The sequence below is a fragment of the Podarcis liolepis genome (assembly GCF_965112155.1).
Source record: "Podarcis liolepis genome assembly, chromosome: 8".
Classification (NCBI taxonomy): Eukaryota; Metazoa; Chordata; class Lepidosauria; order Squamata; family Lacertidae; genus Podarcis; species Podarcis liolepis.
The window spans coordinates 82,164,536-82,192,352 of record NC_139560.1 but is presented as its reverse complement, the minus strand read 5'-3'; the positions used below and the strand labels follow the sequence as shown (position 1 = coordinate 82,192,352).

The following is a 27,817-nucleotide window of genomic DNA, read 5'->3' as shown; positions in this document are numbered from 1 at the left end:
TAGGAAACTGGAGAAATGACCTCTTTTGGATGAGACTGCACCCCGCTTGAAAGAACAGGTATGTAACTTGGGGGTGTTCAAGAGATCCAGCTTTAGCTCTGGAGGCACAAGTGGCTTCAGTGGACCTGAGCTCCTCTTTCTAGCTACAGCTGGTTTGTCAGCTATGACCATTGCTGGACAAAGAAATCCTGGCCCCAGCAACTCACGCTCTGGCTAACTTCCAGGCAGGAATGTTGCAATGTACTGGGTGTGTGTGGTGCCCCCAAAACCTGCACTGGTTACTAATTTGCTCCCAACCCTAATTCAAGGGACTTATATTGACAACGGAAACTGCTTGGGTCCCAAATATATGAAGGAGTGTCTCCTTTTGTATCAACCTACCCAGCAGGACGCGGGTGGCGCCTAGGACTTGCCGATCATAAGGTCGGCGGTTCGAATCCCCATGAAGGGGTGATCTCCCGTTGTTTGGTCCCTGCTCCTGCCAACCTAGCAGTTTGAAAGTAGAAAAATAGGTACCGCTCCAGCGGGAAGGTAAACAGCGTTTCCGTGCGCTGCTCTGGTTTCGCTAGAAGCGGCTTAATCATGCTGGCCACATGACCCGGAAGCTGTACGCCAGCTCCCTCGGCCAATAAAGCGAGATGAGCGCTGCAACCCCAGAGTCGGCCATGACTGGACCTAACAGTCAGGGTCCCTTTACTTTTTACCCAAGTTTTTGGATTGGCAGGAGTCTCTCTTTAAGACAGCACCACTGGCAGAAGTTCACGTGGCAGCAAACATGAGAGGGCCATCTCTGGGGCAGCCCCCCAGGGTCATGGAATGCCCTCCCCTCCAAGGTGTATCAATATGCTTGCTGTTTTCAAGCCAAGTAATACCGCTTTGCTCAGCCTCTAGGGTGTGGAGTGGAAGTACTCAAGTTTCTGCTGCAGAATGCTGTTAAATTCCATATTCATTGCAGGTGTTAATTACAGTGGTACCTCGGTTTTCAAACGCCTCCATAGTCAAACGTTTCAGAACTCGAACGCCGAAAACCCTGAAGTAAATGCCTTGGTTTTCGAATGCGCCTCGGAAGTTGAACAGGAAAGGCAGTTTCCGTTTTGACTTTTCCAAATTGAGGCTTCCATTTTGAGGCTTCCACTATCAGTTTTGGAACTTGAACAGGCTTCCAGAATGGATTGCGTTCGAAAACCGAGTTACCACTGTATTGCTTTTTTGTTTTCTAATATTGTGTATTTTAATTTTATACTAATGTACATCCCTTGCCCTGGGACCATTTCGAGAAATGCGGTCTATAAATGTAATTAAGTAGTTAAGTGCTTTACAGAGCATGCTTCCTTCTTACTCACCACCTAATTTCCAAGTCTGTACTGTCCAGTTTCACGATCAAGGCAAGAACTTACCGGGTAATACGTGACGCTGTTTCAAGAACTTTTAAGCAGGAATGGGATATCCTTTATTATCTCTGACCCTTGCCAGTGTTGGTGGGGGCTGATAGGAACACCTATATAAAGCCCCCAAGAGTTACTCTTTACATGGGGGGGGGGGAGTCCCATTCACACCCATGGAAGCTTTTCTTCAAATGCAAACAGCAAGTACAGGGTCTGCAATCCAGATCAGAAGCCCCCTGTAAACACCATGACCAGAGCCAGGGTCATGGTCTGCACCAGGACCTTCACAGCTGCAATTCATTTTTTACACATCTAGAACATTAAAAGTGCTTTATTTGGGTATACAGTGTTTATTATCTGCACTCCCCCCCCACCTGATATGTGGCAAGTGAGCGCATCTCAGGAAATGCCCTTTGTGTAGTTGTTAAGTGCTTTTCTGCCTCCGCTTCACTGGCAGCTTTCTGGCACGCTTTTAAGAACTAGACTTTTCACAAAGCATTGGGCAGGACAATGAATTGTACCTCCCGATTTGATAATAATCTGGGTCCTCGCATTTTATTTTGTTGCAATGATTTACCTCCCCCCCCCCCCCCCACCAATTGGGATGCGGGTGGTGCTGTGGTCGAAACCACTGAGCCTCTTGGGCTTGCCGATCAGAACCTCGGTGGTTCGAATCCCCACGGCGGGGTGAGCTCCCGTTGCTCTGTCCCAGCTCCTGCCAACCTAGCAGTTCGAAAGCACGCCAGTGCAAGTAGATAAATAGGTACCGCTCCGGCAGGAAGGTAAACAGCGTTTCCGTGTGCTCTGGCTTCCGTCATGGTGTTCTGTTGTGCCAGAAGCAGCTTAGTCCTGCTGGCCACATGACCCAGAAAGCTGTCTGTGGACAAACAATGGCTCCCTTGGCCTGAAAGCGAGATGAGCATCACAACCCCATAGTCACCTTTGACAGGACCTAACTGTTCAGGGGTCCTTTACCTGTACAGTCATACCTCATGTTACATTTGCTTCATGTTATGTTCTTTCAGGTTACGTCCCGCGGCGACCTGGAAGTACCGGAAAGGGTTACTTCCGAGTTTCGCCGCTCGCACATGCACATACGCGCAAAATGATGTCACGCACATGCGCAGAAGCGCCAAATCGCAATCTGCGCCGCTGCTGATTGCCCTCTTTTCATGTCGCGAACAGGCCTCCGGAACAGATCCCGTTCGCAACCAGAGGTACCACTGTACTTTTTACCAATTTTTTTACTATTTTGCACAATGTTCTTATTTGGAACTCTTCAGGTAGCAGCCCTCATGGAAAAGAGCCTCGGATATAATCCAAAGTTGTTGGGTAAATGTGTAAGGGTTCGTGATAAAACACAAACAAGCTTTTCAGAAGGATGCTGAGGGTGGGGGGTGCCTTATGTCTGCAGGACAGTATTTGAGGATCTCAATAGCAACACCCACACTCTGGAGCAGGGGTAGGCAACCTAAGGCCCGTGGGCTGGATGTGGCCCAATCACCTTCTCAATCCGGCCTGTGGACGGTCTGGGAATCAGCGTGTTTTTACATGAGTAGAATGTGTGCTTTTATTTAAAATGCATCTCTGGGTTATTTGTGGGGCATAGGAATTCATTCATCCCCCGCCCTCAAATATACAGTGGTACCTCTGGTTAAGTACTTAATTTGTCCCAGAGGTCTGTTCTTAACCTGAAACTGTTCTTAACCTGAAGCAGCACTTTAGCTAATGGGGCCTCCCGCTGCCGCCGGAGCATGATTTCTGTTCTCATCCTGAAGCAAAGTTCTTAACCTGAAGCACTATTTCTGGGTTAGCGGAGTCTGTAACCTGAAGCGTATGTAACCTGAGGTAACACTGTAGTCCAGCCCACCACATGGTCTGAGGGATGGTGGACTGACCCACAGCTGAAAAAGGTTGCTGACCCCTGTTCTGGAGTGTGCTGCTACAAATGGAGCCAGTCCTTTTAACTTCCCTCCATCTGTTTCAGCATCCAGCCAAGCTGTTTCTATTTGCGAAAGTGTTTACTAATTGCTGATATTTTAACGGTGTGGTTAAAATCTGCATTGCAGTGGAGTTAGATTTGATGGCTTTAACTTCTAATGACTGATGGCTTGCTTTAAACATTAAAAAAATCCTTCCAGTAGCACCTTAAAGACCAACTAAGTTAGTTCTTGGTATGAGCTAACTTAGTTGGTCTTTAAGGTGCCACTGGAAGGAATTTTTTTATTTTGACTATGGCAGACCAACACGGCTACCTATCTGTAGCTGCTTTAAACATTTTAGCTGTTTTACAACTGGGCAAGTTTCAGATGCTCTGAGTAGTTAGAAAAGCAAAGAATGAGTCTTTTTAAAAATAAATTATTGATATCCTTATCACAATCAACCAACATCGAGGCAAAACTTAAAAACAATACATATTTTCAGCGTGCATGGGAGTGGCAAATGAAGTCTGATCCCTGCAAAACAAACAATCTAAATAGTCACTTCAATTACATTTTGACACTTATGCAAATATTCATCTGTTAAATGTACAAATAATATTTATTAGAAAAAAATTATACAGACATGTAAAAAATAATCTGAAAACAAGTGAAACTACATTAGATGTTTATACAATTTCAAGGTTTTTAATTATTATTTTAAACTCCAGTTTCTATATATATGTAGTAAAATTCCCAAAGCGGAACAACATGAAATGTGAAACACATTATATGAATATACCATATATACACATTCTCACAGAGAAAGCATCTCATTTTTCTATATACTGTAGATATTGTGTACAGAACTCAAACCATGCTTCAGTTAAATTCATTAAAATTGAAAGGCCTACTAGCATGAATAAAGGACATGATTTGATCGAAAATCTTCTCTTTTCCTTTTGAGGCAAGTTGACAAATTTAGGGAGTAGACAAATCAGTTTTGAAAGTGGCCAGAGAGTTATCACTTCTCATTATGTGAATTTATTTGTTTTGCTCCACTGTCATCTCTGGTCAAAAAGACGCACTTGATTTAGAAACAGTACCTCAAATCTACAAAACCTGTAGATTCTCACATCATGAGAAGGAACCCTTCTTTAAAAGTGCCTTAAGCTTTGCAGAGACTAGTGAACAAAGAAGCAAAACAAATGTTTTTTTAAAAGTTCGTTTCATCCACATTTCCAGTGAAAGTTGTTTGGAGAACATTTGGCGTAACTAAAAAGAGACTTTGTAGTCTCGGGAATTCACTTCCTGCAAGAGAACACTTCTATTTGCATAGATGAACATTCCCCCCCTCCCTGCCCCGATTTAAAGAGCTAGCAAGACAATCTATTGTCTTCTTGTGGCATTTAAGGCAATGCTCAATAGCTTATTGTTTCTACTGCCACACAAAGTACTTCAGGCTACATTGAACAAAGATGTCCTCACGACATCTCAACAAGAGTTTATGTTTTCTGCCAGCCTCCAAGGAGGGAGGTTCATGACTCTTCCCATCTGAAGGAGGTTATTTCAGATGGCATTGCCACATTTTCCTGTATGGTAAAAAAAAAAAGCCGTCCTCCAGGAACTTTATGAGCAGCCTTCGGTTCTCCCAGCACACTTCAGTAGATTGCGGACTTCTGCTACGCCGCTCGTGACAGCAGGAGGAAGGCTCTTCGCATTGACTGCTTCCCAAGCTTGGATGGCCTCCAAGACTTTAGGTGGATTGCTAGGACCCAACTCGCAAAGTGCATATGCCGCTGCCAACTGGACGCCCCAGGCCACATCTGCAAAGATGGGAAAGAGAACCATTAATAATGCCCTTGACCAAAAGCCATTCAGGGTGGCGAAAGGAACACAGTCAACTCAGCGGAATATGGCACTTTCTTCTGGCATCCTGGTCTCTTAAGCATTTGCGTTTCCCAGGTCAAATTCGCTTTTCAATTTCCCCTCACACAGAAGCTGGGCTTCACTGCCTCTAGAGAGATTATTATTTTTATATAGGAAGCAGTATAAAGGTAAAGGGACCCCTGACCATTAGGTCCAGTTGTGACCGACTCTGGGGTTGCGGCGCTCATCTCGCTTTACTGGCCGAGAGATCCGGTGTACAGCTTCCGGGTCATGTGGCCAGCATGACTAAGCCGCTTCTGGAGAACCAGAGCAGCACACGGAAACACCGTTTACCTTCCCACCGGAGTGGTACCTATTGATCTACTTGCACTTTGACGTGCTTTCGAACTGCTAGGTTGGCAGGAGCAGGGACCGAGCAACGGGAGCTCACCCCATTCGAACCGCCTACCTTCTGATCGGCAAGTCCTAGGCACTGTGGTTTAACCCACAGCGCCACCCGCGTCCCTAGGAAGCAGTATAGAAATGGTCTAAATAAGCAGAAAGCCCACGAATGTTCCTGGGCGTCTCCTTAGCACAGGGCAATAGCTGCCAGATGCTTCACCGCATTACAGTACAGGGCATAATGGTTGTTACCTTTCTCTTTGGCATGCTGGAGAAAGACCCCAATAACGGAACTGATGTTTTCGACCGCAGAAAAAAATCCTTCTCTCAGTCCTATTTGGCCTAGGCGACCTGTGAAGAATTAAGAGAAAGGGGTGATTGTTATGTAAAGTACTTCAGAGTGTGGGGGGCTGGGGAGCACTGATATAACTCCATACGAAAATGAATGAGGATGAAGCTAGGCTAGAAAATCTCTTCTGCCCCCCCCCCCATCGGACATCTAGCTGCTGCATGGAGGAGCTTAAAGTGATTGTCTTTGTCCTGCTGAAGGAAGCGAAGATCTCCTGGCACTTTATAAACAAGGAACTTGCATAATGTAAGGGAATGGGTAAGAGTCAGATCCTGGACATATTATTTGGTTCCAATAAGGCAGCAAGCGTGAGAGAGTTGTGCAGGGCACAGCTAAGAAGGCAGCAGAAGGGAGACAAAGAAGGAAGAGCAAAGACAGCCAAATCCACGTCTATTAATCAGTCCTTCTGCCCTCTGACTCCAAGAAGCATGTTGCCATTCAGCCAGAGATAAAATGGATACAGGACGCTGCAGAGATCATTAATAATAATAATAATAACAACAACAACAACAATAACAATAATAATAATAACAATAATAATAATAATTTATTATTTATACCCCGCCCATCTGGCTGGGTTTCCCCAGCCACTCTGGGCGGCTCTCAACAGAATATTAAAAACACGATAAAACATCAAACATTAAAAGCTTCCCTAAACAGGGCTGCCTTCAGATGTCTTCTAGAAGTCAGGTAGTTGTTTATTTTCCTTGACATCTGATGGGAGGGCGTTCCACAGGGTGGGTGCCACTACCGAGAAGGCCCTCTGCCTGGTTCCCTGTAACCTCACTTCTCGCAGGGAGGGAACCGCCAGAAGGCCCTTGGCGCTGGACCTCAGTGTCTGGACTGAGCAATGGGGGTGGAGATGCTCCTTCAGGTATACTGGGGTGAGGCCGTTTAGCTTTAAATATCAGCACCAACACTTTGAATTGTACTCGGAAACGTACTGGGAGCCAATGTAGGTCTTACAGGACCAGTGTTATGTGGTCTCAGCGGCCACTCCCAGTCACCAGTCTAGCTGCCGCATTCTGGATTAATTGTAGTTTACGGATTAAAGGTACTGTACTTTTTCATGTATAAGACGAGGGGTTTTTTTTGCTAAAGCAATGTCCAGAATTGGGGCTGGTCTTATACACAGTTAGCGCATTGTTGGGACGGGCGATTGGTTGCTGCTGCGAGCATGATCTCGTCAGCTGCGATTGGTGGTTGCGGCAAAGGCTGCTGCTGCAGTAATTGTGTGTGGGATTGGGATGTCTGCTGTTGGTGAGTGGGATAGGTTGTCTCGGCGACACGTGCGCTAGCCACCATTGGTCTGGCGGGTCTGGCGGGTTTGGCCCCTGAAAAGCTCATCAACTCTGGGCAATCCTCCATTTTCTTAATTTTGAGTCCCCAAAAATAGGCGGCGTGTTATACATGGAAAAAGATGGTATATGCAACTACGTGGTCTGCAGTCTTATTTTTGGGGTGGGATGTGGGGAGAGATGCCAACAACCCTCTCCTATTAGTTCTCAAGAGACTGCAGCCAGAATGTAAAAGCCATCACCACCGCAAGTTACTGGCTCCTTTTATTCATGCACACAGACGTGGACTAAGTGGGGATATCAATGTCTCCAGCAGACAAATGGAAAGAGTATTCCAACAAGCCTGGTAGCCACAGAGAAAGCGCTGCAGGAGTGCATACTCACCAATCAGTCTGAGCACTGTTGCTACAATTATATCGGAAGGGGAAGATACGTTGCCATTGCCCTTTCTGTTCTTTATCCACTTATCCATGATAGGCCAGAGTTCTTTGCTGTGGAACGAAGCGGACAATGAGTACATATGTGCTGACTGCCTCCCTTTTTGCCTTTTGAAACCAGCTTGACCTGCCAGACCTACACCACACTCCTTTGGAATGAAAAACTTCCAAATGCTTTCGATTTGAGAAAACATATTACCATATTTTTCGCCCCATAGGCCGCACCTAGTTTTTTTGGGGGGAAATAAATAAAAAAAATCCCCCCCAAGGTGCGGGGCTGGGGCGGGGGAAGCCCGAGCTTCCCCCGACCCCAGCCCCCAGAACAGGCTGCTATCCGCAAGCCGTGGGAGAGCTGCGCGAAGCCCAAAGCCTGGGGTGTGCTGAGCTCAGCGCGCCCCAGGCTTCGGGGTGCAGGCAGCTCTCCGCAAGCCGTGGGAGAGCTGCGCGAAGTTGCGCAGCTCTCCCACAGCTTGTGGATAGCTTCCTGAAGCCTGGAGAGCAAGAGGGGTCGGTGTGCACCGACCCCCATCGCTCTCCAGGCTTCAGCGAAAGCCTGCATTCGCCCCATAGGACGCACACACATTTCCCCTTCATTTTTGAAGGGGGAGAAGTGGTCCTATAGGGCAAAAAATACAGTGGTGCCCCGCAAGACGAATGCCTCGCAAGACAGAAAACTCGCTAGACGAAAGAGTTTTTCGTTTTGGAGGTGCTTCACAAAACGAATCTCCTATGGGCTTGCTTCGCAAGACGACAACGTCTTGCGAGTTCCTGCTGGTTTTTTCCCCTCCCCCCCTTTTTCTAAGCCGCTAAGCCGCTTATCAGCTGATCCGATCAGCAGATAAGCCGCTAAAAGCAGCTAAAAGCTGCTAATAGCGGTTAATAGCGCTAAGCCGCTTATCAGCTGATCCGATAAGCTGATAAGCCGCTAAAAGCCTCTAAAAGCCTCTAATAGCGCTAATCCGTCAATGGGCTTGCTTCGCAAGACGAAAAAAACCGCTAGACGAAGAGAATCACAGAACGGATTCTTTTTGTCTTGCGAGGCACCACTGTACGGTAAGTTGCAGAACAACAAGGTTGGCTTAGCAACAGCTGCTCCCCGCAAGCGTATTAGGGGAAGCAGCCTATGGTGAATGGATGAGCCAGGCTGCACACCTTTATTTTAATTATTAAGTGCAATAAACAACAAAGACTCGTAATACCTTATGATATGATCGTGGGTCCAGCGCCACTTTTGATGTGAGCACAGCAGATCGACAGCAAACACATATTCCCAGGTGCTCTCTTTCAGGTCTTCTCCAAATTGCTCACTGAGCTGAAATTCCATCTGTGGACACAACTGTATCGCCAAAAGCAGGCTAGAGACCATCATGCCAACATCTGCTGGTGCATTCTGGAAAAATGAATGAATGCTGATTTTGTTCTCAAACATTCTACCCACAAGACCTTATAGAGATGGCTAAAGATTAGTGAGACCACTGCTCACAAAATGGTGGCGCAGATGAACAACCAGTCCCAAAATGGAGCAGAATTGGGTATAATCAGCTGGCTATCACTGACATCACATTCAACTGCTATCAAATCCATCTTTGCCTTTAGAAATGGCTAAATTCTTTGCCACTGCATTTTCCTTGTGCCAAGGAGTTCCACGGTTCTGATTTCCTCTCATCCGCAGGCTCTAAGTGGAGAACATGTTGTCTTTTATATTTCCCCCTTTCTACTACCCAACATGCTTATAAACGTATTTTTTTACCCACCTCACAGTGAAAATGGCAATATTATAAGTAGTGTTTTTTCCAGTGGTTTTATTTGGCTCATATTTGGTTCAGCGGCATGTGAAACTGCCCCCCCCAAATCAAACCCACTTTCTTCAAAGTGATGCCCAGCTCTTCAGAAAGGAGCATTTGATTAATAGATAACACAATAAATATGCACACTGGCCCTTTCTTATGCCTCTGTGAAAAGTGAGATTCTGCTCTTGTAAAATCAACAATCAACTCTCTTCTGGCCAAACGCAAAAAAGGGATCCTGTCAAATGCTCATACCTCTTCCCAATTCAGGTAAGTTCTCAGACATTTCAGCACCTCCCCTCTTGCACGCTGCCTGGCAACCAGCTGGATAGCTTTGCTGATCACACCTTCCGAGGAAAAGATCTCATCCCACATGTTTGCAATAAACAAAGTTAGTATGGCCGACTTGGGAAAATCTGGCAGGGAGAAATTAAAATAAGAAAGGAAAACCCTTTAGGCTAGACAATAATCAATATGTATATATATATATTACAAGTTGGACTTGAAGCAAAATGTTGCATTCCCTCCTCTTGGAATACTATATAAGCAGTGAGGGGCTAAATCTTTCCCCCTTTCCATGTCCCTTTTCCAGTTTACGCTCAATTCTCTCTCTCTCTCAATACTCTCTCTCTCTCTCTCTCGGAGACCACTGAGCATGCTCAGTATATTAATCACGCCTCCATACCAGCTAAATGTGTCTCCTGCACATACTCACAAAATTATCTATTTAGATCTAAGGAGCTCAGGCTCTCCTCAAGCAGCCATACCCTAAAGGTAGCACCAAGGATTTAGGCTGCAATCCTAACCCCTGGGTGGCAGTGGTGGGACTTGTTTCTTATTCTATTCTATTTACAAAAACAGATGTTAGATACAGTGGTACCTCAGGATGCGAATGGGATACGTTCGGGAGCCCCGTTCGCACCCTGAACAGAACGTAAGATGCATCCGCACGCCCGCAGCCGTGAGCAGCGAAACCCGGAAGTAACACGCTTTTCATTCCGAGGTATGACTGTACTGCTGTATGATAAATATATATACATATATCACTGCAGTTGACGATATGAAAACATAAAGCCAAGCTACAACATCATAGGATGTTAAAAACAAGTTGAACGCAAAAAGAAATTAAAAGCAAACATCCAAAAACTTTATTGCCTGCATAGGCGGCTGGTGGTGCTAGGGTAGAATAGGCAGCCAGGAAGGGGGAGGGGCAACGCTCCCAGGTTGGCATAGTGAAGAGACCCTGATAGAGCCCATTGAGATCACCATGGCTGTGCTGACTTAGGATCCAGTGGGTCCAGTGGGTGGGCCTCTACCTCCAGGGCAGTTTACAATCTTTCATTTAAAAACAAAAACATAAATACGTAAAACCACAAATCATTTTGTTTCCCCTGCATTTGTGTATGCTGATGCCTGGATGCTTACAGTATATTCCGATTCAGGTTTTTAATATGCTTGCGTATTTTTGTTCTGGCTTGCAAATCACTTCGATACTTTTTGTAGCGGGAAGCAATGTATATATATATATTTAACAAATCCAACCTAACCTCAATGTAGTAGAGAAGGAGATCAAGCCCCTCTGCTAGGGAGGAAGCCCCAGGTGTGAATAAGGTCTTCTGCATTAGTTCTTTATCCTGCAGACGCCCAGTCCACGCAATTATTCCACATTTTGTTTCTTAATGGAGGGCAGGAAATCACACAGACCAGGCCCGCTGCCCAGTTCGCCAGTTGCGTGGAGGGTGTGGTTTGCAGTGGAGGCTGCGTCACAGAGGAGAGGGGATTGCACCACTTCTTCTCCATAATACTGCAGCGTTGCTCTGATGGAAATGTATGAACCAGGCCTGTGGATTGTTTAATCAGCCAACAACCCTGGTAAACAGACCTTTGCCAAAACAGCGAGTATACATTGATTTATTTCGTTAACGAATCGCTTCCCATGAAACATCCAAAAGCGATTAACATATCTGAGGAGGATTCAGCTGGAACATAATGAGTAAGATGCTTTCTGCCGTAAAAAAGACAAAGACAGATCATACCTTCCTTAAGAAGACTGTAGCAAAACAGGCGTGCTTTTTCAAGGTCTCCCAGCTGCCGGCATATTCCAACATACACCCTGCAGAGGGCCTGAATGTGATTGTGGCCCAAGGTCATCTTCTGTTTCTTCAATTTCTTCAGAATAGTCTGCAACGCTGTCTCAGCTAAGTGCTGTAACATGCAAAATGGTATTTTCCATTGAGGATATTTCAACATGCATAATATACCTTATTATCAGAAAATAATAAACTTCTGTCCTTGAACAGAAATGCTGATGATCTTCAGAGCTACTTCTTTATCAGATACAGGTGATAAATTAGAGAAGAACAGAACTGTCCAAGCAAGGACAAGGACAAACATGTTTTAAAACCACTGGAAATGTGCACTCGTGGCAGTTTGCAGCTGAAACTGGTAAGCTGCAAAGGTTAAAAATTCAGAAAACCAGCAACTAAACACCACAATAGTAGGAGCAAAGGACTAAACGCATGGCAGGTACAAGAAGTAACAGCAGAGTGAATGTTCTTTTAATGAGCCATCTGAAACGTTATATGAAAGAAGACCAATTGGCCATTCCACATGCAGGCCAATGTAGGTCAAGTTCTGATACAACCTCTGCCAGTGATGTGTGTAAAGGAATCTATGGGGAGGTGTCATAAGCAGAGCACAAGCAATGCATGCAGAAGATCCAATCCCTATCACCTCCAGTGAAAAAGGATCTCTGCCAGATTCTGAGATAACTTCACATTTGTGCACAATTGTCACCTTAAAATTTTTGAAAGACCTGGAATCCATGCAGGGCATTTTTGAAGGCCTTAATTAATACCAATATAAGGTTGAAGATGTGCTAGGGCCTAAGTTGGGAGCCAGCACAGCTGAACAGTGGCTGGGTGGATATCTTCCTGGCTTCTTATCCCATCCAGACACCCGGACACAAATGAGAAACACTCTCAGAAATAAAAGATCCTGAAAACAGGTTGACAGCACAATTTTGGCAGTGGACCTTGTGGGGAATCTTTCCCCTCAAATCTTCCCATGGTCTTTCTTTTTTTGGGGGGGAGGGGGGGGGGTAAAAGCACTCTTGGATGGAAAGACCTCAAGTTCCCTCATCCTGAAAGATGCAGTAACAGGGAATCTTACCACCTGCGGGAGCTTCCAGTGAGATTAATTTCAGGTCTGAGCCTAAGCAACTGGGGAAAGCATGTTTAGAGAAACACCAAATGAGTACTGATAGAAAATGCGTTGCCAAACTTTGTTGTCGGTTAACTCTTCTTTGGCTTTGCATTTATGTACTGAAGCCTGGAGCGGAGCTTTCTTTTTTTGACCTTTTTTGGGGGGTAATATCAAATTTATTCTGTGTTTGTTAAATTGTTTACTTTTGAATTTACTGACATGCTCTGTATTCTGCATATTTGTATTTTGATGTTTTGAATGTTTGCTGCAAGCGGCTTTGGCTGCAGCTGATTGTGGAAAAGCAGCATATATGTAAACTCAAACAAGCAAACAGGAACTTGGGAAGGTGATCACTCCAGAAGCATGCTGCCACTTAAAAACTGGCCGTCACGAACTGGCTCTTAGTCAATGAAGTGGAACCCAAAGAGCTCAACAACTCCACTAAATGAATAAACTATCAGACAAGTTGAAGTGTTTCAGAAATGTCTCCATACAATTTTAGAGCCCAAGCGTACCATCTAAGGCAAGGATAGATTCACCTGAACCTGGCTTACACAACATGTGACCCACAGCCTTCCTCTTTGTGTGGTCCAAGGCACCCATGTTCCTGGGAGTTTGGAGCAGGGAGGGTCACAAGATTTACAGATCTGATGACCGAGTTAAGATGGTTTCCCTACTCCCTCCACAAGTTCCGCCTTATTACAGACATCCAGATAGAACTTGGATGTGGAACTGTTCAATGCATTTAGATCACAGTGCAATCTGCTTTCAGAAGCCTTTGTAAACCAAGACCTGTGAAACACAAAACTAAAGGACAGGACTCTCACTTGGGGGGGAGGGTCTGTGGGTCATGTGGAGTGGGGCGAAAAGACAGGGGTCTTAAACACACAGCACATTCTTTATTACCAGCCAAAGCCCATATTGCCCCTCACAAGGACCCTCTCTGGTGCACATCTGATTTCGGGGGATGACTGCACCCCCATCACCCCAGCAGAAGATGTTGCTTTATTTTTATGGTGTTTAAGGGGGAGGGTAACAGTTCCTCTGCTCTGAATGTTAATGCCGAGATTAGCACTTCAGCCTGCAGATTCTCATATACAACAGTCTCAATAGAGACAACTGTGAGCAAAGTCCTTGTGCACTTGCTCACCTGTGGAAGAGACGAGCCAGGATGGGTGGCGGTGGCAGCAGCTAAGTTTGCAAGAAATGAGAGAGTGCAAAAAGTTTGAGAAACACTGGGGTAAACACAACATCAAAATCCCCATGGATATTAGCCGTAAGGGACTGAAAAACCACCTTTTGGTCAAAAGTGTACGTCTCTGTGTGTGTTAAGCCATGCAAATCCAGCTTCACGACTTTAACAAAAACCAAGATATGAGTCAACATCCCCAATCAGCCACAGCAAACATAATTATATGTCCACATATAAACTGCAAGAGGCGACATGATAGCTTGGCAGAGAGGTGGGTTCAAATGGTCTCCTCTATGGCTTCTACCGTCTTAACTACTATTCCAGAAGGTTCCATGCTCATTGTTTGGTTGTATGAGCTAAACCAGTTTACTGGTATTTTTTAAACAACAACAACAAGAAGTGTAACTGACCTTCTTAGCAACGCCAAGTTCATAAACGGCTTCTTTCTCTTCATCTCTCATGGCTGGGAGCTTCGAGGTATTGCCCACCAAAACGTGGCTACGGATAACAGGTAACAGGTCAAAACAGGCTTTGGAAACTTTCTCCAATGCTACCATCACAATGTTGCTATCGGAGTCATCGCTTTTCTTCGCAGCCACAAGCAACTGTGAATCGGCTTCACCGGTTAAGTGAGTACCACCCTCACTACTCAGATTGATGGTTTCCTCAGCAGGGCACCGTACGCCAGCATCTGGGACTCTAGCTGAAGGTTCCTCCTTGCAGACGTTTGATTTTGGCGACTTGCTATCTAGCCTTAGCCTTTTGGCATTCTTTGGCACAGTCACAGGTACTAATGCCCTTTTCCCAGTGTAACACACATTGGAAGACAGTTGCTCTGGGTCAGGCTTGAAACTGCTCCCCGTTTTAACAAAAGCAGTGGACACAGAAGCAATTGCTTTAAAGCCACTGATCTGATGGACCGGCTGTGGGGCGTTCTTGCCATCTAGAGAAGACGACCTACTCAGCTGAATGTTACCTTTCAGGATGCTGAGAGTTCTGGCTCGGGCGGATAGCTCTGGATACATGCTGTCCAAGATCTTCACCGAGTTTTCCTGGGGTACAGGTGGAGCAGTGCCGCCAACTGCCGATGGAGGAAGCCTGCCAGGCACGGGGAGGGCGTGCTTGGGAGTGGTGGCGCAAAACTGAAGAGGCGAAGACAGAGCCCTCTGGCGCATCGGCGTGCCAGAGGGAGAAGGGGTGGTAAATGTAGCGGGAGACTTGCATTTGGGGATATCCAACAGCGGCGACCTTAGAGGAGGAGCTGGAGTTTCACGTAAAGGAGAATTCATTCCATCAAGTGGGGAAGGCAAAGAAGACTGGCTAGACGATGACATCAGTGGGGAGAGGGGCCTAACCGTTCTTGGAGGAGTAGGCATCAGAGGTGGGAGCAAGGGAGGTAATGGAGGGCCCATCTCTTCCCTAATTTTTGTCAGGGTTTTTGGAGGAGAATACACTGTAGGCGTGGAAGTATCTGCGTTGGCAAAAATGGTCTCAGTGAGCAGTGCTTGCCGGCTTTTCCTCTTCCCCTTGCAGCTAGGTATTCTCTGGAGAGGCCTAAGACCTGCCTCTGCTGAAAAATTTATAGCGTCTGATGCTTCAAGCACTTGTCCTGCTCCGTTATTTCCGTGAGATGCAAGAGCAGCGGGAGATTCCACTTTCTCAAACACTATTTTTTGTGGTTTAGAGCTAGAGCTGGAAGATTCGGAGGCAGGTGGTACGGAATGCCGGCTGGTTTGAGCAGCAAGAGTTTCCCCCTCGTTCTTTATATGGGTTTCCTTGTTGTGGGAAGCACTGGCATCCCCATCAAGACAGACGGGTGTTAACTGGTTCTGCGTCAGGCTGGAGCTGCATCCCGAAGGGCTAAAGCTTCTTTCTTCCTCAGCACTTGCTTTCCCTTTAAAGAAATCTAACTGGGTTTCTGAGGTTTCTTGACTAGTGTCCCTGTATTCTGAGTGTGGTGCCACTATATCACTATTAAATTCTGGATCACTTGCAGGAGACTTCCTGGAGAGAGATTTTCGATCATGTGTTAGCCCTTGTCTCATCAATGAAACAACTACTGAAATGCTTTGTTCTGCTTGCCTCTCTTCAGACTTCTCTATTGCTGCAAGAGATTCCAATTTGAAGGAGGTATTTTCATCGCTACACATCCGTCTTGTTGCGTATGAATGCTCCCATATCCCTTCCGTCACTTCAGCAACATGGGAGCCAGTGTCATGTACTACAGCCGGCATATATTTCGGGGATGCCTCTTCTGTTACATGGGACAGCTCCTGCTCACCACCCACATCTGCTCTGGACGCTGCAAGCATTGGTTGTGGTTTTGTGCAATTCATCTTCCTTAATGGGAAAACCTCCTCCTCTTGTGAATCCAAGGTAGATGATTTCATAAGCATGATAGCACTTTCAGACACGGTCAGTTCATTCACCCCTTCAGATCTTGTGCCTCTGCTCGATACTGCATCAGTTTCTTTAGCTGTTGCTTCACTCAGATTATGTTCTAGCTCACACTTTCTTGAAGGAATTCCTAACGTCTTACCAAGAGGAACAAGAAGCTTCTCATCACTTGGAACAGGTTCGCTCACTACAAAAATGTCTACAGAATTAACACTGTTCAGGCTCGATGCCTCAGCAGTTTGTGCTTTAGTGAGCTCCCCACAACACATGATCTGGGATTCCCTGAGAGTTGGCTGCTCTCTGGCTTGTTCAATTTCCATTTCATGGAAGCTGCAACAATCCAGTGACTTATTTTTGTCTACGTCAGAATCAAGAACCTTTGCCTCTTTACTTGTCAAGTCTTCTCCAGAATCATGATCTCTATGATCAGCATCTTCTTCTGTGCTTGGAGAGGAAGGGGTAATGTACCCTGGGACAGAGCTTTGGCCATTTCTGCTGAAGAGCTCATAACTGATTTCAACGTGGGACACAGTGACATTGGAGGCCTCTGCAGTGGACTTAGAACAAACTGTTGTAGTGACAGAGGAAGTTGTTTCTATAACTGCACTCTCTGCTTCTAATTCATCTTGAACAGACTGAGGAGGACCTTCATTTGTGTTCTGTTCTAATTCCACCCCGTTTGTTACAGAGCACTTGTAATTCGTTCCTGTCCCTTCCGCAGCATGCTTCATTTTATCAGATGAATTGCTTTCAGCATTCCAGGTTGCCTTCTCTTGAGGTGGTGCCTCATTTTTTCCATAGTGCAAATCTTTAAAAATCAAACTGGGCTCCACATTTCTGTCACACAGAGTTCCAAGAGCAGATGTTTCTTCACCTCCTTCTTCTATAATAAACTGTGCAGTCCCAGTTTCTGTTATTTTCAGCGCTTCACTATCTTCCTTCTCAAGCCGTTCTGATGTCAGGCATATATCTTCCTCAACAGCCTCACTGTGCTGAAAGTTAATTGAAACGCTATGCGTTTTAGACTTACACTCAGGTTTAATGCCTGCATTTTCAACATACCCTAGTTCTGAAGCACTTTCAGCGACATTCTCTGATTCAAAGAGTGTGTGTTTACTTTCAAGAGACCCCTCAGAACTAAATGCTTGTGCTGCTAACATAGGACTGCTTTGATAATCTGGCTCCTCTTGTAGCGATTTAACAATACTAAATGCTTGTGCTGCTAACATAGGACTGCTTTGATAATCTGGCTCCTCTTGTAGCGATTTAACAGAATCTTTTTGGTCAATGTATTGTTCTAGTTCTACACATTCTTTTTTTACATCCATTGATTTGGGTTTCATTTTGCCTACAATGTTTTCATTTTCAACTTTCCGCTGGTCATCTTCTCCATGTTTAGTAGGCACAGAAGGGAGAGTGCTGCTTTCACCTATATGATACAATGAATTATTGCATCCATCACTTGCCACTGTAATATGAGAGTGGGACTTCAAGGTATCAGCATTCCCTAGTTTATTCTCCCCATTTAATTCATATTGCTTGCCACATTCCTCTTCGCTACTGTGATTTTCTTCTGCGCATTGTGATTTGATGGCTGCATCGGAGACATGAGAATCTTTTTCAAAGTCCTGTGTAAATGTTATCTCAGCATTTCGTTGCTGGAGCAGTGCCCTAGAACACTCCATTTCAGAGAGGAAATTATGGTTAACGAAATTCATTTTCTCTTCCGTTAATGCTTTATCACTGCGGCCAGAGCAGATCCCTTCAGTTGCATTTTGTTTGTCTGTTGTTGCAGATTCATTGTGTTCTTCACCAATACAATTTGCTGTCTCAAAATTAAATTTAGACTGGATGTCACTGGGGCCATTCCCCATTCCTCCTCGCACATCACCAGAAACATCCTTAAAATTTTCAGGAGTTACGAGCACATTTTCAGTAGCTAAAATGGACCCTTTGGTTTGCTGCTGAGTGCCACCTTTGGGTGTTTGAAGCCAATCACCTTCCACTGTCCCAATGAGCTCTTCCTTCTCTTCTTTCAAGAAGCTACTAGGCTCTTTGTGCACACGGTCAATGCTGCTTCCAACGTCTTCTTTCATGGGCATTGACTCAGCTGTTTTTTCTTGACCTTGTGCATTAGCCGATGGAGACGATAAAGCAGGCATCATGAGTTTGTCTTTCGCTTTCGTCATATTATCTAAGTTTTTGTTGACGTTTTCTGTACCGTGTGCTGCTGGTTCAGTGGCTGTGTGTGTCTCCAAAAAGTCAGAATTCTCCTGCAGACGCTTCTCACTCTTTGATATGGCACCTCCCTCATTAGGATATACTGATGTTTCTGTCACAGGGTCGTGACACAGTGCTGACTCTTCTTCCGTCAATTTGCTAAGTCTTTCAGGCGACTCCTGAGAATTGCCATTTGTATTGTTTGCGCTAAAAGAGATGCATTTGCTCCGAGATTCTGCTGAATGATTCTCGTGAGGAATTTCAGCTTTTGGTTCATTTTTTTCCAAAATATTTTCAAGCATTTGCACATCCTGGTTCATTTCATCTTCATCACTGGAATCTGTTAAGTTTCCAAATAACGTATCCTTAAAGAGATAAATGAGAAGAATTAATATAGTACTCATAACAGTTCAAATGTTTTATGAACAGCCATTCAAGTTACACTGTTCATTCCTTTCAAAAAAACTGATACTGCTAAAGACACAGCACTAAAAACATGACTGAGGTGTAGTTCTCACTAAACCAGTAAACCTACTTCTGCGCTGTTCCACTTCAGATCAGAGCTGCGGCTTTACATGGTGGCATTCTCTTTGAAACCATAAAAACCAAACCATAGAAAGCTAGAAAAAAGGAAGTAGTTCTTTCTGAGAAACATTTTTCTATTGAGGTTTCTTGAACAGAGGTTTTGCCACTTCAATGAGAACTAAGACCAAGATAAACTAAGGAGTATCTATCCGATACAACGAGAGAGAGTTCCTTTTTACAGGGCTTAGCTCACTTGTTCATCTTAATCCATAAAAACATGAGTCATTTCACTATTTAAAAAGCAATGCTCAAAGTGACGCACAGTCAATAAAACTAAAACACAGGACCACCACAAAAATAGCAGCAGCCAGAAGCTGAAAATCCAGGTGTTCAATATACAGTGGTACCTTGGTTTACAAACTTAATCTGTTCTGGAAGTCCGTACTTACACCAAAGCATCCTTAAACCAAGGTGTGCTTTCTCATAGCAGCGGAGGACTCAGTTTACAAATGGAACACACTCAACAGGAAGTGGAACATGTTCTGCTTCCAAGGCAAAGTTCACAAACCAGAACGCCTGCTTCCGGGTTTGCAGCGTTCTGTTTCCAAGTTGTTCATAAACTAAGCTGTTCTTAAACCAAGGTACCACTGTATTCTAAAACCAAACTGTTTTAACCTAGCAATGGAATTAGCAAGGATGACATCCTAACTGAGAAAGCTATCATTTTACACTTTAACAGTTCTTACTTAAGGAAGTCGGGGAAGGAGAAAAAACAACAGCTCCCTATGACAGAGCCGCTGCTCTTATGAATCACAACAGGAGCTGCCACCACATTTATTGTCTTAATTTATATCCCACTGTTTGACAATATGTTTAGGGAATTTAATATTTAATGCTGTATTGTTTTAAACACTTGATTGGGAGCCGCCCAGAGTGGCTGGGGAATAAATAAATTATATTATTATTATTATTATTATTATTATTATTATTATTATTATTATTATGTTCCATTAAACTGGATACAATGGTAACGATTCTTTTAGGTCCGGGCCTACTATACTCTGAAGGCAGGTAATTGTGGGAGTTTTTTGGATAGTTGAAAGTGGTTTAACATAGAAATCACTGCCCAGGTATATTACACATTTACTGATTTTATCCTGCTATCGGGAGGGTGGGGGTAGTATTTTTTTGCTTTTTGGAGCACTATGAATACCTGCAAAGCCTGTTCAACTGAGAATGAGAATGAGAATGAGCCAAGTGTACTACCCATGGATAGCACTGCCTCTTTCTGGCCACCTGGCTCCATCCACAAGTAGACTTGCTGTACTGTATTAAGTCAACATTAAATCAAGATTATGACATTACTAGGACACATGATTTTAACCCGTCTTTTGACTTACTGGAGTAGCAGCAGGTGAAAACTGTATGGGAGACAGCAGAGGAGGAAGAGGCCTAACCCACTTCAAAATATCTCGCAGATTTTCACCAACTTCGTCCTGTTCCTTGCTGAAAACATCCACGTTGCCCTCTCCCAAATCTGTCTCTGAAATGACTTCTAGAGATCTGTCTTCGTAAAAAGTGCCGCCACCATTGTAAGCACCCGTGGTTTCCATGGCCTTGCTTTCTACTGGGCTACCATGCCCAGCAAGTCTGTCGCCCAGCTTTGTCTGCAACGGTGCCAAAGAAACGTGCGTCGTACAGGTTTCAGGTGAAGGACAACCAGAAGGCCTCTCTTCTCGAGGTTTCCGGAATTGTTGAGGATTCCGCAGCGTTTCTATGGGGCAGAAGATCATCTACAATGTAAACAAGGTTTCCATATTTCCTCCACTTTCTGAAGGTTTTAAAAAAAGTTTTCAAACCAATTTTAAAACAAATGGTTTATTATCCATCTACAGGTACACCACTGTGCTGTTGAAAGGTTTTTTTGCAACTCCACAGGCCCTCCAGAAAGTATCCCCTTAATTATTATTTTTTTATTTTAAAAATCCAGGTGTTAATTTTACTGACCACTCTCGGGGGCCCCCTGCTGTGTTTCTGGGGTGCCGTACAGTTTTTGTAACCTTCCCATGACCCTCACAAATTTTTTCCTTAAAAAGTGTAAGACATTCCTAGCGCAGTCTTGGAAGAAGGCATAGGAGGAATGAGGACAAACCAAGGAAGATTTCCCTGCAGGTATATATGCACATATTTTGTTCTTGCATTTAAATTATGCAAATATTAAAAGCATAGTGCAAAGCCATTCTAAAAGTTAATTATTGGCATCCGTCTGTCGTGAGATTCAACGGCAGAGTGCCGTTCTAAAAGTACTCACTTTTTTCCCCACGTGCTCTTGAATGACCATGAAAATCTGTTGCTGCAGGTGAGAAAAGAGGCAAATTTTCTTTACTCTTCTTGAAAATTGCAACATACTTTTTCTAATTGGACTACTTCCAATTATCTCTAGAGCTACAGTACTTGGGTCTCACCTAAGATGTAGTCATTTTTGTTGATTTGACTTTTTCCTGTCGAGCTGTCAATACACATCCAGAGCTCCTGCAACAGCAGTTTAATTTTCTCTGTAAAATAACCAAAGAGGCATCCAAACTGTTATGGTACTTGCAGAGAAACATGGATTAATAGAATATATATCTATATCTGTTACATACAGATATAGATATATTTAGATATATTCTATCAATATATCTAAATATGCACACATATTTCTTCACTAATACAGGGAATAAGAAGCAAATCCCAAACTGCTGAGGTTATGTCTGTTCCAGTGATGGCAAACCTCTAGCCTACTAGGCCTCCTCTATTGACTTGCCAAGGCTTCTCAGTAAAGTTGAAGGAAGCTTGCTATGTCAGGATCTGTTACCTAAAGACACCTGGAGGTGACAACTCCCAACAGAGCAGCTCTCTCTTTGCTGCTGCTTAGCTATTTCCTTGGAGAGTTGAGCAGGGGACGGAGGCCCACCACTCTGGTCCAATGTTCAGGAAACAGATGAGCAGTGATATGAATGCAGCACTTTCTTGCAAACTGCCCTTGGAAAATGATTGAAGGGCTATACAAAAATACAGTGGTACCTCGGGTTACATACACTTCAGGTTACATACGCTTCAGGTTACAGACTCCGCTAACCCAGAAATAGTACCTCAGGGTTAAGAACTTTGCTTCAGGATGAGAACAGAAATCGTGCTCTGGCGGCGCGGCGGCAGCAGGAGGCCCCCATTAGCTAAAGTGGTGCTTCCGGTTAAGAACAGTTTCAGGTTAAGAACGGACCTCTGGAACGAATTAAGTACTTAACCGGAGGTAGCACAAATGAGTCAGCCCAATTTCTCGACAAATCGATGGATATTCAGCAGAAGTTCTGACTTTACACAATTTGTTACAATCACAAGCTAACCAACGTGTTCTTTTCCCCTTCTTGGCAACTCCCTTGAGCCTGTGCCTCCTCAGAGGACTCAGCCTGTTGACATGATAAGCAATAGCAAGAAATCCACCTGAATCTATTTAAATTGCATCATTTCCTTCTTGCCTCTGCTTGCCTCTTTGCTAAGTAAGCTGCGATTTTTTAAAAAAAATGAATGAAATAAAGGCGCTTCGATTGTATGCCTTTGTTGGTATTCTCAGCACTTTGTGGCATGATCACCATTTTATTTGCATATCACCTTTCCTTGAAAAGATTCATGCTGAAAGCGGCTTGCAAAAAAAAGGAATGCATCTCAAAATCAGCCACTGCAAGAACAATTCCATAGCAATTCCATAGCAACATAATAGCAAATATAATATCAAACAAAAAAACCACACACCAATATTTCAGCATTATAAATATAAGAAGATTACACCTCCTGAACATTGCAAAAATAAGGAGACTGATAGCTTTGCCCATGATGTGGCCATGGCTTCCTGGTTGGTACTTGCACATAAAAGGAGAGGGATAGATTTAGGTCTTGTCACCTGGAGCAGGAAAGAAAGCACTTCCAGGCGAGCAGGTAGAGAAGCTTCTTTGAAAGCAAATGTGTCCTTCTCCCCACCCCTTAATGAATGCACCCAACTGAACCTGGGTGGGCAGACAAGTCAAATTTTTGCCTGTTGATCTGAAAATGGCAACTGCACTTCAGACATGGCCTTCTAAACAAAAAAAGTTCTAGTGTCCTATACAGCTTGCAGTGGGAAGGGAAGGGTTGAAGAGATAGCCCAAACTCCCACTCGGCAGATGCCCAGCATATACAAAAGCACAAATGTTTTCGGCCCCAAATCACTAGCTTTGCCAGGAAGACCAGGGTTAAATTCTAAAACACCTCTCTACAAGCCACCCCAAACGCATCACAACTTTTCTTCTAAAATTCCCCCATGAGCGCAACAGAACCCAACAGCTTGTTCCCCACCCACGCAGATCAATTCCTTACAGCTCTGTTGTTTGCCATCTAATCCCCTAGGCTTCCACTCACTCTACAAAACTGGGGAAATTGCAAATGTTGCCTTCTGCTTGGCCGTCCAATGCTCTCCACGCTCATTGAAACGTGCTGCTAATTTCAAGGGAGCAGTGGTGACAGGCCACGGCTGAGACACCCAGCATTAGTGAGCAATGAATCAGTCTCTCAGTGGTTCAATAATTTGTAGGGGGTTAGATGCTGGAAAGCAAGGTCTTGGGTATCATGTCTGACGACCTCGTCTTAGGCAATGATAATTTGTCTCCATCCAACTGCAGGTCTAAGAAGCAAAGAATACTTACAGCAGAGTAACAAGTTCAAGCTGACATAAAACCTATTGTAGGGGTAGGCAACCTAAGACCCGGGGGCCGGATGCGGCCCAATCGCCTTCTCAATCCGGCCCGTGGATGGTCCAGGAATCAGCGTGTTTTTACATGAGTAGAATGTGTGCTTTTAATTAAAATGCATCTCTGGGTTATTTGTGGGGCATAGGAATTTGTTCATCCCCCCCAAAAAAACAAAATATAGTCTGGCCCACCACATGGTCTGAGGGACGGTGGACTGGCCCACGGCTGAAAAAAGTTGTTGACCTATCGTCATGCAGCTTGTTACATGTGGATGACCACAAAGCAGAACCTTTGGGCTTGCTGGCTGAGGCGGCCATGCTCTCAAGCCCTTTTCTCAGCCAGATCTTGGGGCCTTGCACATGTCCCATGCAGTGGGCAATCTCTCCTATTCAGCTCCTTTAGGGTACCTGCAAGAATGCAAGTAGGGCTGAAGGGTGAGGCCTTGTAGTATGAGGATGTGATGACTGTACAGATGACAACTCAAAGAACAGCAGCTATGAGCAATTGCAATCTTCTTATATTAGAGAGAAAATATTTATTTATACATACCAACCTTTGTCTAGGTCTGCTACAGGACTCGCTCTCTCACTTTGGGTCTCAGCATTCTTCAGCACTGAGGGGAAATAAGACAGACACAGACATCAGATCAACAATTAAAACTGGAACCCTGCCACTGAAACTCTATTAAGGTAAAATAAAGTGAAGCATCACCTTTCTTTTGCTTTGCATTCGGGAAGCCATCAGTCTTCTCCTGTCAACATCAAGGGAAGAAAACCATACCACATTAACATCCGTAACTTGTAGTACTCACAGTGGAAAGAGATTCGACTCTGGTTACTGTTTAAATTACCTCATGACCTCTCAAATGTATTATACAGTGGCACCTCGGGTTACAAACACCTCGAGTTACAAACGCTTCGGGTTACAAACTCCGCTAACCCGGAAGTAGTACCTCGGGTTAAGAACTTTGCCCCAAGATGAGAAAGGGAATTGCATGCCGGCGGCGCGAGGGGAGGCCCCATCAGCGAAAGCGCGCCTCAGTTTAAGAACGGACCCCGGGAACGAATTAAGTTCGTAACCTGAGATACCACTGTATAGGGATTGGGAGCCTCCAGATTTTGCTAGACTACAACTCCCATCATCCCTTACAGCTGGTCATGCTGGCTAGGGCTGATAGGGGTTGGAGTCCACCATCACCTGGAGGGTCACAGGCTCCCTGGTTTCATAGGCTTGGTGGAAAATCGGAACTGTCCCTTGTTCCTCTTGCCATCTCCTATCCCTCCCCTTCTGTGCTTATTGTTACCTCTTCATTCCCTCTGTCCAAATTTAGACTGTAAGGTCCAAGGTGGAGGGAGGAGGAAAGAGCTGTCTTTTATTTTAACCCCCCCCCCCAATTATCATGGCACATGGGTACCATGTAACAATAACTTTTTTACTTTGGACCTTAAAGCAGCAGCAATTCTGCCCAGCAGCCTAAACAATTTCTGTGATCAGTTCTCCCCACATTGTCTAGTCTTCCACCAGTTTACCCATTGCAATGATGGGAAATAAGTCATCAACAGATAAGAACAGTGGGAAAAGAAGGCATGCCAAGTCCACATTTATGACACACACTCTGCATCTTGGGGGGGAAATCATTAGGAGGAGATACTTACTCTCTAACTTATAACAAAGCATGCAAAGAAACACTAATTTGTGCTTACTGCAAAAATGCAAAAAAACAACCTCCCCAAACCCCTGCTTAAGAAAGTTACCTGTGCTTTCTTCAATTCCTTCTCAAGAACTTTCTTCTCTGCTTTCAGCTGCTTGAATTCCTGGATGTGCTTTGCTGCAGCCTCTTCATTCAAAGGAAAAAAGCAATCAAAATGCATGAAAACCATTAAGCTTGACTTAATGGCACAAAAGTCAGCAAACCAGGGCGAAATGCACTTGCATGGTGATGCCTTTCCTTTCAGATTTGTCAAACTCTAACAGTTTATCTAGGGGTTGCAGCATTCAGCTCTGCACTATCATGTATTTCATTAGGATTTCATCACACTGGATGAATGCCGCTTGGCTCGGTCAGAGACATGTATTATCCTACCAACTGAACACAACAGCTCCACAGCTTTTTCTCCAAATGCGTAAATGCCCACATGCCTTAGAATTCTGCTTAATGAGCCCTAGGGAACTCGAGGTTTATTCATACCAAACACCATTGACAACAAAACCTTTCCGTGTAATAAATATATATTTGCACCCTTCCATTTCAACAGGTCAAATTCTTAAATTGTGCTTTGTCAAGGTTTGCTATAAGACCCTAAAATGCATACAGATATCCTTAAATGGCAATAATTAAGTCTGAGTTCTTTGCATAATGTTATACTCGGATAAGAATTTATGCAGCAATTCAACTATTTTTTTTGGAAGTGGTTATTCAGCTACCAGGGGTTTGGCAGAGGTACTAAACTGACATTTAATTTATAAACACTCAAGAGACAAATTTCTTAACAGTTATTTTACTTTCCTTTGGACATTAAACAGGTAGAGTAATACGTGACATGAAAATAAGGACAAAAACAAACAAGAAATAATTTTAAGGAGCTTTCATTCTTAATTTCAGGATCTTGTCACAGCTACTAACAGCTGCCCAGAGCTAGGACAGGAGAGCACAATTGACTTCCTGCTGTCATTTCTCATATATTTTCATGAGAAAATATAGTATAAACCTTTTATGATTTAAATAATGAAATTATTTTACAGCTTTCTAACAACAGACCACTCTAAATTCTAACAATTCATGACTTAAGGCAATCTTGGAATTTTTATACTTTGATTGACAGTTTCATTAAAACAGGGACTCAGCTACACAGCTGCAACTAAAATGTTTTAAGTGCAATATACAATGTGACACTAGATGGTGAGCCTAATGGAAAATTCAATGTATTTTTAAAAACGCTTTTAAAAAAACATTTTCAGAATGGTTTTTATATGTGTGTACATTCCACCCAGATGTATAATTAACCTTTTACAAGCCAATTCATTCTCGCACTAGCTAGCTCAATTTTATCTCAGGAATTGTTCTTTCTTTTATTCCCATGAAACAGAAGCAAAGCATTTGACACTGCAATCCTGATATTAGTTGAAATGGGGAAAAAGGTAAAGGCAACAGTGAAGAAAGCAGAAGGTGAATCAAACTCAGGTTTTTAAGGTAAACTGACTGGGGCAAATTTGTTGGTGTACCTCTCAACCCTACTTAAAATACACATAAACTATGCAATACTCTCTTTCCTTACAACAATGTATTACTTTAAACTTAAAGGTTTTCTGCATCTGAAATGTGAATTTATTTGCAGTGAATTACCTTCAAGTTTCTTCACTTTAGTTTCCAGTTTCTTCTTCCTGACCATGTTTTAAAAAAACAACACAAAAAATGAGGATAGTATTCTATTGATACAGATTTTTGGCTTTTTGCTCAATCTAATATCTAGAACATAAAAGCTTCCTTGATAACACAGGTTTATTATGATTTGTGTAGCTCAGGCTTACACTTCCGGTTGAGTTTTGAATTAGAAACTGGACCCGCGCCCAGTTCTTTGTGATGCTAGGACCCCACAATCGTCACCACTGCTACACTGTCTGTCCATAAAATATATCATACATCAAGGGAGAGGACCAGGTAGAAAAGTCATGGCGAAGGAGAGACAGCATGCTGCCCAGCTGGGCAATGAGTTTTGGTTACAGGCCACTCTGAACATATCTACTCCATTCACTGCAGCAAAGAACGCACCAACTCCCAGAATGAGAAGTGGTCGGAAGTGCACTGTCAGGGAACTGACATCGGAGCGAGAGGCGAAGGGGAGGCTCCCAGATGATGCCGGCGAAGGACCCAGCAGCAGGGGGAGAAACAGCTCAGTAGAAGGGGAAGCCAATCAGCGCAACACCAGGGATGAAGGGGGGCAGATGGGGGAATTGGAGAGAGGGCTCCAGGACTCTTCACTGGACACCAGTGAGGAGAGCCCAGGTCCTCCGCTACCCACGCCTTCCCTGCGCAGAAGACTCCCGCGCAGTGAGAGGAGGAGGAGACTGGG

At 44.2% G+C, this 27,817-nt stretch overlaps 1 protein-coding gene across 5 annotated transcripts in view; it reads right to left on the bottom strand.

Annotated features, from left to right (window-relative positions):
• Positions 1-3,907: 3,907 nt before the first annotated feature.
• Positions 3,908-27,817, bottom strand: part of ICE1 (interactor of little elongation complex ELL subunit 1) — a 34,782-nt gene continuing 10,872 nt past the window's right edge. For 2 of the 5 annotated variants that reach the window (XM_083518951.1, XM_083518953.1), the window contains 14 exons: positions 27,091-27,128; positions 25,502-25,584; positions 24,459-24,498; positions 24,301-24,360; positions 21,450-21,539; positions 21,296-21,337; positions 20,385-20,758; positions 14,253-18,824; positions 11,483-11,651; positions 9,702-9,862; positions 8,859-9,049; positions 7,607-7,713; positions 5,828-5,926; positions 3,908-5,130 (listed from right to left, as the gene is read on the bottom strand). In XM_083518951.1, the coding sequence (XP_083375077.1) occupies positions 4,934-5,130; positions 5,828-5,926; positions 7,607-7,713; positions 8,859-9,049; positions 9,702-9,862; positions 11,483-11,651; positions 14,253-18,824; positions 20,385-20,758; positions 21,296-21,337; positions 21,450-21,539; positions 24,301-24,360; positions 24,459-24,498; positions 25,502-25,584; positions 27,091-27,128 (6,223 nt within the window). In that variant the 3' untranslated portion in view covers positions 3,908-4,933. Of the gene's footprint in view, positions 5,131-5,827; positions 5,927-7,606; positions 7,714-8,858; positions 9,050-9,701; positions 9,863-11,482; positions 11,652-13,800; positions 13,842-14,252; positions 18,825-20,384; positions 20,759-21,295; positions 21,338-21,449; positions 21,540-24,296; positions 24,361-24,458; positions 24,504-25,501; positions 25,585-27,090; positions 27,129-27,817 lie in introns of those variants that run through there. The other 3 variants (XR_014529576.1, XM_083518952.1, XM_083518954.1) reach the window with 3 other exon arrangements.